General features: G+C 40.2%; 1 protein-coding gene across 1 annotated transcript; it reads right to left on the bottom strand.

Annotated features, from left to right (window-relative positions):
- Positions 1-4262: 4262 nt before the first annotated feature.
- Positions 4263-8939, bottom strand: CUNH5orf47 (chromosome unknown C5orf47 homolog). Its single transcript, XM_035902492.1, has 5 exons — positions 8918-8939; positions 8684-8772; positions 7116-7218; positions 4699-4748; positions 4263-4318 (listed from the first exon to the last, which is right to left on the bottom strand). Exons 1-5 carry the CDS (start codon positions 8937-8939, stop codon positions 4292-4294), a joined length of 291 nt encoding a protein of 96 aa, XP_035758385.1. The 3' UTR covers positions 4263-4291.
- Positions 8940-10529: the final 1590 nt, after the last annotated feature.

Raw genomic sequence — 10529 nt, 5'->3', positions numbered from 1 at the left:
GGGTTCACAATTTAGAGGAAGAAGAGAGCCTCTCGTTAGCACACCCCATACAGATGGCAGAGAAGATGCAATATAGCCCGTTCTAAGAGGTGCCACAGTCAATGGGTGGTGAAAGTACTCAGCATCTTCCAGGAGCTAATTCAGCGTCTCCCTGGGTCAAGGAATACTCCCTTTTTTCCTTAGGGGCCTCCATACCTTTTGTTTCTAACAAAATGAAACTGCAGCTACACACATTGATTTTTCTCTAGTTGCTAGGCAGGCAGAAACTTTCAAACATGAATTTTTCTGCATCAGATCAGATGGCCGCGATGCTGTCACTAACAAGTGAGCAACGTCCTGTGAATATTTATTAAAAATTCACTGTGGCCTTAATATGCTTCAACAAATTTTGCTCTTTTCCTCATAAAGTAAGCTTCCATTTAAGCAATAGGTTCCCCTGCTACTTCAATTTGCTGGAAAGCCTATAATGTTAAACTCATCAAAGTATGGCAGCTTTGGTTTTTATGCAAATTCCTGTCATCATAGTTATATAAGTGCTTATGCACTGAAAATATACATAATACACAAACCTGCCGGTGTCACTGAGAATTATTTACAAGAGCTATAAAACAAAGCTGCATCCTGTTTTGGTTTATATTTAAGGGCCTACTGCAACATAAAATGTCACATATGCCCAAAATTTTCTTTCAGTCACTTCCCCCCCCAAAAAACCCAGAACTGAACTGCCTGCTGAAGGCTATTCTTTAGTCAGAGTCCATGCAAAATTGTATTAGAAGCTTTGAAGTTAAACCATGAACACTGACTACCAGAGAAGGCCCTACAGACAAAGACATTTACTAGATGTAAATGTTCAGTGAAGACAAAGGTCACCTTACACTTACCCAAAATCTGACCATGTTGGAAACTCCACATCCTGTCTCAAGCTTTACTTAAGAGCTAAAATCTTTCCACAGAAGGAATCAGCAATGAAATATTATTAACCCTGGTGATTGATTACGTTGTAATGGCTGAGTTGTGATAACCTCACAGGCCATGGGACTGCAGAACCTCTGCTGTTAGGACAGAGGAATCTGGTTCATCCCAACACCAGAGCAGATGGGGCATGAGCAGAAGAGCTTCCTGGCAAGGCAAGCCTCCAGTTTGCAGGAAATGGGATTTTATCTGAATTGGTGGCTTTGGTCCAAATCAAGCAGGAAACAAACTCTTCTGAAAATGCCTGCAAACTGGAAATTCCCAGAAAGGTCACTTCAGAAACATCAAAACACTTCCAAAACACAGTTCCCATGTTCCCAAGCCTGCGGCTGATCAGTGACATAGTCTCTGGCGATAGCAGCAGCATCTGCGAACGCCAGCTCCACGCAAGAGCTATGGGTGCTCCCAAGACTCTCTGGCTCTGGTGTAGCCTTGATGCTGAGGACTGCCCCGGGAAGCCTGCCCAAAGTCACAACTCCACGTCAGGGGCTGCAGGAGCTCTGGCAGTCCTGCTTCAGCCAAGCCTCTTAGCACTTCCAGACATGGAAATCAAAGTGGAGCTCAAGCTCCCAGGATTTTCTTGCTTTTAGCTTTACAGCAGGTTGGAAGTGGTAGCCCAAGCCCACCGGCTGGAGTTGCAAGCCCCCAAGCCCTGGGCAGTCCTCAGTGCCATTGGACAGACTACTCCAAGACAGAGGGGGCTGCGTTTTCTGGGCTGACCTGCCAAAAAGTGCTCCAGGAACCAGGGGAGCTCAATTTGGCAAGAACTCACTGAATGGGATAACTTCAGTCAAAACATTTCAGGCCCAGCAGATGTGCTATTTCCAGCTAGACTTTGTTTTACCAATAAATGTCTAACAAGCATGGAATAGCAATATAAAAACCGAAGGCCTTACTCTCCATTGCTTACCTTTATAGAGAGTCATTTGTATTTATAAAAACTCAGTACAAAAGAACACTTATTCATGTCGACTTTAAGATCTTGAGACAAGTGGCTGATACTATTATTTATGGATAACAAGAATTGAGCAGCAATACCTTCAGTTACTCTGCGTGCCCTGGCTGTTCCCTCCCACCTCTATACCACAAGGTACCTCCTCAGATCTCTTGGCAACTGTTCATAGGGTTGAGATGAAAAATCTTCGAGCTTTTAGAATTAGCTAGAGTTTTTTGTTTTCTGTAGAAAGGTAAATCATGCACTGAGAACAAGGCAAAGCAAAGACAAAGCGTGACCTCTGTATTTGCACATCTGCTTCAGTTCACACTCCAAGTGAGATTTGTTATTAAAAACTTCAGGTAACTGATATGCATTTTGAAGAATGTGAAAGAACACCACCACTTCCCAGGAACCACAGCAGGACAGTGTGACACTTGCTTTTGGTTCTGCAGTGATGATTAAGGACTTCAGAGGAGGATCAGTTGTCTTCTGAATCTCAAGTACATGATCTTGAGGTTCCCTTAGTTATTTCTGACTCCTTTTAACAGAGAAGGTTTAAATAAAGTTTTTCCTGTGTAAACCAACCCTTATTTTTCTTGTTGAAGATGTTACTTACTTGGATCATAGAAGCGTATGGTAATGCAATGCAACAATTACTTTCTCTTCTGCAGTTTACACTGAAATGGTCATATGAAGGAAAAAAAAAGAATGCCTTACTACAGGTGTCTTAGCGGATGGCGGTGGTGTATGTGTCAGCTGGTCTGCTTTGTGTATCTTGAGCTAGGTTTTTCTCCAGACTCTTTTATTCAGCAGCTTAACTGGTCTGACTACCCTGGTTCACAACACTACCTTTGAAATCTGGTCCCTACATTAGTAAGCTAGGCTTCATCACCCAAAGAGTTAGAAATTGAACCTAAGTTAGCATATATCTTTTTGCCCCACTGGATTAGCTGTTCTGGCCCAAAGTGATTTGAAATGCAAGATCCCTTTCAAAGTACTGCCAACTGAAAGTTCTGTTCTATTAGTAGATCCCAACCAATTAATTATATCATCAGCACCAAGAAAAGAAACTTTAGAGCAGCAACTCTACAATTTACAATCCAGGATTATAAACTACTCTCCATGCAAACATTTCATTGATAGAACTCTGGGAACAGGGACATCATCTCCCTTGGTACATTAAAAAAAAAAAAAAAAAGAGTGTGACTCCAAACATGTATTTTGAAAATACCAAAGAACTATGACATTTTTGCTCTGCCAGAAAAATGATCACATCTTGATTGAACACTTTACTTTCTCACTTCCTTTTCCAAGCTGAAATGTCAACTATTTTAAGGAAAATCAGAATATTACTCAACCACAAATCAGAAAAGAACCTTGATGCCAGAGCTGTCATCAAAAAGGCACAATCCAGTTATATATTTGCAGTTTTACTATTAAGAAAACAGTGATTAAACCCTTCCAAATGCTTTGCTGCTTAATGACACAATCACTAGCATGTTATTAAAGCTCAGCGCTCCGGCATTCCAGTCATTACATCTGTAAACACTAAAACATTATGCAATGAGAAAACAATCTTTTTATTGAAACCAAGGCTGTCTAATTGTGATGGGTGAATGTTTTATCTACAGAGATGAAATCCATATACATACTATTTTTATGCAGTCTTCATGTTCCATTTACACAATTCCCTAGTTTATAAGGGTTTAACAGTCAATCAAGTGTTCAAGTATGAAACTCCATAACAGAAGAAAATTGTGCCATGTTACTGAAGTCAGCTAGATAAACAATGCCTTCTGATTCTAATGATATCATTATGTGCTTCACCATGAGCAGTAAGACAGAAAACATTCACCTGGTTGCCTGTTCAGAATACTTGCTGAGATTCATGTATAAATGGATGAATGAACAGAAGGATAATTGTGTATTATTTTAACATAATAAAGTCAAAAGTATTCAAATCGCTAAGGAAAAAAGTGTTTCTTTATATCTTGTGTGGAGTTCTGCCTTAGTGAGTTTGTGTTTGTTTATGATTCTGACAAGCTACAAAAAACCAGATATAAATACAGAGTCAACACTAAATGTGTATCTCCTATTCTTTCGCAAGCAAACTGTCACAATATTATGCTCATTAAAAAGCTTCTGAAAACTAATAGCTAAGTGAAACACTAGACTTAATGATTTGAAATAAATATCTCACAACAGAGCTGTTTAAGCCACTGTAAAAACAAACCTCTTAAACAGCAGAAGCACATACAGAGAACCTGTGTTCACTGAAATCACTTGCAGTCTTGCCACCGACTTCAGCGGGAACTAGATCAACATAAAAACTTGTGCTACTTTTATATTTCCTGTTGGATTGAATCTTCCTTTATTTTCTTGCTATACCCAGCCAAAGATGGACTCCTCCTAAGGAAAAAAAGGTGAAAAAGTGGTGCATTCCCTTTAATATAAAGAAGTCATATATAAAGTGTGACAAATAAAGATTCTTCAGATTCTTCAGATTTTACTTTGCACCATCACAGAAGGATTTAGCTCAATAAAAAGGCAAAAATCCACCTCCCAGCCTTGGCAACACACACAGCCCTTCCTGCAGAGGACAGAGCTGTTCTGCTTCCCAAACACGACTGAAATCTTGAAAAATATTTGAGCCCAAGATCAGTAATACTGAACGATACGACAGGTACTTATTAATAACATTAAACAATATCAGTGTGTCTTTTTAATATGATTATTTTGTTTATTTTAGCATTTAAGCCTGCTTGGCAATTAATGGACTATATACATACCCTGTCCAGGTAGGATGCCTCATTCTGTGAGCTTTGGTTCGTATCATTGCCTGTGGGAGAACATTATGTGGAGGCACATCGTCATTTTCAGTCACACTGAATCTAATCTTAATTGCAGCATTCCAAGGATTAAATAGGTAGCATTAGAATTCAAGTAGATTTTTGTTCTCTCAAGAAAACTATTTATAGAGGCAATAAAATGCAGCTTTTAGCTTTATTAATCTAGTAAAAAAAAAAAGATAAAAATGAACCCAGCTTATTCAGATTTGTTGATCCATATCTAAATGTCTGCTAGAATTATTCCATTTGCTTCTTGTTTAATGAAAAAATCAGATAAGTAGGAGACTTCTCTCCTTGATTTCATGTGCAAAATCTGCTAATTAGAAAGAAGGTATTAGAATTGATGGGTTTCACCTAAATAGAGCTTAATAGTAGATTCTCAATTAAAGCTCCTGAAAAATGAGGTACAATTACAACTAAGGATGGGGGGTGGGGGGGGGGGGGAGGGGGGGGGGGCAGGGTTGGGTTGGTGGTTTTGGTTTTGTTTTATTTCTTAAAAAAGCAGCACATTGGCTATCCATAACAAACCGAAAAGCAGATTAGCAGCCATTATGCTGTGATGGTAAATCCACCTCAGGGATCTTTTGTATCAGCAGAATTCTTGGCTTTTTTACAATAACTTGAAATTTTGGAGGCAATCACATATTAAAGTGTTTCCCCTGTCTCTTGTTTTCCTTTTTCTTAAAAGTGAGCAAACGAAAATCCTGGAAGACTTACTTCCTACATGAACATTAATAGTGTGTACAAACGTCTGCAATGACCTAAGCTGCAGGAGAAAGTACGCGGATGCTGCTAGATCACAACCTTTCGATTAGGTAGAGAAGCACGGTGTTACAATGGCTTCTGCAACAAGCGTTACCAAGGAAAACGTCCTGTGAAAGACACGCACCCCCTTCACCAAGCCTCCCCTGGAACCCATGGAATTCTTACATTTCACAAGTGCTCACTTATGCAGGCATGAGTCAGAAATAGTGTTACAGTTGCAAATAATTACTTTCATTACTGTAAACAAATGAGCAGTAATATGGATGAACTATGCACCATATAGACAAGCAGACAGCATTTTAATTGATGACAAGAGAATAAGGATTATCAGAGCCAGGAAACGGTTTCCGTATGAGGAGAGATTTAGTAAACTAGAACTTCTCAACTTGAGAGAGAGAGAACTAAATGGAAATATGAGAGAGGCCAATGGAATCATGATTGGTATAAAGAACACGAATAGCACATAATTAATACCCAGCATCTCCTAATAACTGAATTATTCAGGAATTGGCTTTAAAGCAAACAGAAGTGCTTTTCCACATAATGCAGAATATTTGAAGAATAATTGCAGAATATGCTGTTGCAGCGTATTGTGGAATTTCTTCTACTGTTCCAGTAACATCCGCTGTAGGTCACAGGGGACATCCATTGGGGTGGCCAGATTTCTGGTTTGAACAAAAATTGCACTTCTTTTGTTCTCATGAAGAAAATTTTTGAGGGAGCATTTTCCTGTTGTGTGTGGAAATCTAATCAGTATGCAGTATACAACGTTTTACAAAAATAAGATACTGGCAGCAATGGCCATACATTTTGGTATATACCCTAACATGCCTACGTGTGGAAAACTTCCATCAACGCAAATGCAAGTTGGGCAGAGGTGCTGCGGATGAATATGCCTTTTTTTAACTTGCCCGGTAACTCTTCATGGATTAGTATATTTTTTTTCCTAAAAATTCATCAGACTGTGAGGCCAGAAATTCTAATTACATTGGTAGGCATACACTGTATTATCTTAAATTGTGCAGCAACTACAATGTCTCTAATTGAAGTTGTCTCAATGCAGCGCACCAGTTTTAATTCCCAAGACGTTTTCCAGTAATGAAATAGCTGTATGCAGGGCACAGTGTGAGAACATGTTCGATGGTTATGTTAAATTGTGCTACAGCTACCTTTGGGGAGCATCTAATTTATTTATTGTCTGTATGAAACCAACCACTATTTTCCTATGTGAAAAAATAAATTGTTATTCATACAAGTACTGCCTTAGACCGTGAGTAGTTTAATTACATATTTCACATGTTCAGAAAAACCTGCAGATATTTTATGTTCATGTCTTTAGACTGCAGCAAACACTTCTGCCATCCTTCCTCCAAATTAATATATATAATACCCTCAGTGAAACACAAGGGTTTTTCAAATATGGCTAGAGGTGTCTAAAGTATGCAGTGAATTCCATAATTTGTGAGTTGTAAAGCCTACTACCCAAACCAAACAGGTGAACAGACCTTAAACTTAGGGATATTAAGTCTAAGCACTTGCATTAATAATTTATTTTCTCTAGTAAAATAAAACATTATCAGTTCATTGCCTACCTTCTCCATTAAACTGACTGCAAGTCAAGAGTCGACTTCTGAACTTTTCATTTTCTTCAAGCATTTTTGAATTTACTTTCCAGACCTTAAGCCAGACTTTGGACTGAAAGATAAAATTGAACTTTCTCAGTGAAGCATATAAAAAGTTTGCATTAAGACATTTATAGGGCAGAACTTTGAATTCTCAAGCATGACTATGAAGTCCAACTGGGTTTTTTTTTGAAGATTGGGAAGGGGGAGATGTGGAGGAGGGATATATATGTGGGATATACTGGAAGAATCACATCTATTTAAAAGTCAAAAGCCATAAATTACTCCATGAGTTTCCATGCAAGATACTCTCTTCCTTTCTCGCCTAGAACTCTAGTTTACCCAGGACTTGTGAAGTGCCCTTCTAGATAAGAAGCGCTTATGAAAACGTGTGTAGAGCAATTAAACTCTCTTCAAAGTCATCCAAAATGGAGGGGAAAATAAGATTGCTTGTTTTTCCAGGAGCAAAAACATTCCCATGTGATCCCTTAACAGCAGCATAATTCAGACCCCATGTTCAGGTTCTAGAATAGCAACAGCCTTGCCTTTTTCATATCAAATCCAGATGAATCTGTTTTATAGATGTTGATGACCTTTATTTTAGAGGCATAAAGCTCCATCTGTAGTGGGCACATTTCAACCTTGTGTATTGAAAATATTAAATTGGAACCGTTGACAAAGGCATTCCGACAGAGGCAGCCTAACAAACATAAATGGCTGTTAACACCCTAACGTTATGACTTTTGCTGGACCCCATCTGTGAAACTAGCTTAAATGTAAAGGTAATTCTTTTCTCATGGGCATTTATTGCTAAAACATAATACATATTCCTCATTCTTTTGGAAGACTATTTAAAGCACTAGGAGGGTGATATTACTGTATGTTAGTGGCTGTTCCTCTGAAGTCAGTAGTATTTTGCTGGTTTTAAATCAAGTATCTGTGATATTACTATATTATAGTCTAGCTGATTACTTGTACTTCACACATTACAAAAGATCGTAATGAGTTACTGTTCTAATAAACATGCCTTTTAAAATCTCAAGCATTTGTTGAACTACTGAACAGGAACAGGAATACATTTGTGAAACAAAAAGTAATTTCGTATTACTACTAGTATAGCATTAATACCTCTGATTCCTGCCTTCACTTAGTTGTAAGCTCGGGGATTTCTTTGCTTAAAACAGAAGAGGAAGGGGAGCTGCAGAGCTTTTCCCTGCCGGGTTTCACCCAGCAAGGTGTGCAGCACCCTGGCCCCAATCCAGCAAAGCATTTCAGCACAGGCTTTAAGTCACCAGCATACTCTCATTTTTCAAGGTGAGCACACACTTAAGTGCTTTATTGAATGAGAGCCAGAATTTTAAACCATCCAGAGAGGGAAAATAATACCATTTTTCATTTCTGTAAGTAAAGTTTTCAGTAACAGACTACCAACTCAATCTTTTAATCTCCCTCATGCTCTCACACAGACATATACAGAACAGGCAGGAAGTGATTTTCTCAAATACAAAGGCAGCTAATTCAGCTCCCACACTTTATACCTTTTGCTTCTTTCGTTTAATTGCTTTATCAACATTTCTTGAAGGGAGGGGAAAGGCAAAGGTGTCAGCCTTATCTTCTCGAAGGTCACCTAGGAAGAGAGTTTAGAAAGCATATTCTAAGCATTTACATATATTTCAGAGGAAGCTGTAGATTCCCCATCTTCCAGCAGGATACTTATTTCTTGTCCCAGCAGGTTACAGGATATCAGCCCTCACATTGTGCTGTATTCTTACTTATTTTCTCTGTTATAACCATGGCGCAAGTGAGTGTCTCACAAACTCCACAAAACTACTTTCAAAACTGTACAGCAACCAAAAATGAAGCCAACAGGTTTCTGGGTGATACAGCTAGCTTTCAATTCACTCTTTTTCCCCCTGCTATGGCAGCTACTAGATTTCTACCTGAGCTCAGAGAGGAAATGATGTATTCTTACTTATTTTCTCTGTTATAACCATGGCGCAAGTGAGTGTCTCACAAACTCCACAAAACTACTTTCAAAACTGTACAGCAACCAAAAATGAAGCCAACAGGTTTCTGGGTGATACAGCTAGCTTTCAATTCACTCTTTTTCCCCCTGCTATGGCAGCTACTAGAATTCTACCTGAGCTCAGAGAGGAAATGGTGAGTGAACTGAGGCAAGAACCCAGACAAATCACCTCTGCTAGCACTAAAAAAACAAGAAGCAAGAAGGGCAGGTTGATCTTGTGGACTCAAGACACACAGAGCTGCAAGAAGGAAGGACTCAGGTGAGTTCCCATGGACGGTGGCTTTCTGAGGAGCTGCTGGACAGGCAGGGCATGGCATGGGCTGAGCAAAAGGGTGATCCATGTGGAGATGCTGAATGCAGCCACAGCCGTGCGCTTGTCCCCTGCTGCAGCAGGGCTTCAGGCAAACCAGCATCCCCCAGGCCACCGCAGCCCCACCACCAGACACCCCAGGCAGCCACATCGATATACCAACAGCCACAGGCTGCCTCTGAGCCACAGGTTGGCATCACTTAGCTAATAACTTAGCAGAACTGGTGGATTTAATTACAGGCTAATGTAACATTTCACTTTGTCATCCTTAGAGAAATGGCTTTTAGAAGGAGGGGAAAAAAATACAAAACCCCAAGCACGCCTCAAGAGCAACAAGTTAGTAAAATTCCGGACCACGCTATCTGTGAAACCCATCATTTCCAGCTCACACCCCAGCCTCTTCTCCAGAAGCAAGGTCACGTTCTCCATTTTCACTCCATTTCATCCTGTGCAGCAGAGCTATATTTCATAACAGATCGCAACCAGTGGAAAACTGCCTAATCTTTTTTGCTTGCTTCTTTTTAAAAAAGGCACCCACACCCATGCCCATCCTAACTTGCTTTGGTCCCAGCCACAAAGAAAAATTAAGAAACGTCTTTGGGCTGTCAGAGCAACAAGGAAGCCAGCGGCACAGTGGCTCCTGCTTCGGCGGGAATCTCCTGAGAAGAGGCGGAAAGGACCCAGCAGTTGGGTGTGTAACCCAGCAGCCCTGTCGGACACAGCTTGCTTTTGCCCTTACTGCTATCACAGAAAGGGACGGGGAAGCCTGCACCACAGGCAGCCGCCTCACCTGACAGGGTGGAGACACAGTAACTCAACCGGGTAAAAGTTTGGGGTAAAAATATTACATTTTTCACCCATGAAAGTTTAATACCATGTTCCACCTCCTGCCTAAATACCCAGTCTGGCTGTACCAGGCACATTAACAAAATGACGGTGCTGTGTTCCCCTCTCAGCGTGCACAGTCTGACTGCAAGGGATGACCCGGGCGGGACAGTATCGACAACGCACCTCAGGGAAATGGTTTCCCACCGGAGGACAACATGGC

This window comes from Egretta garzetta, unplaced genomic scaffold (genome assembly GCF_000687185.1).
Source record: "Egretta garzetta isolate BGI_Z169 unplaced genomic scaffold, ASM68718v1 scaffold209, whole genome shotgun sequence".
In the NCBI taxonomy this organism is placed as follows: domain Eukaryota; kingdom Metazoa; phylum Chordata; class Aves; order Pelecaniformes; family Ardeidae; genus Egretta; species Egretta garzetta.
The sequence above is the reverse complement of the archived record's forward strand: the minus strand, read 5'-3'. Positions and strand labels throughout refer to the sequence as shown.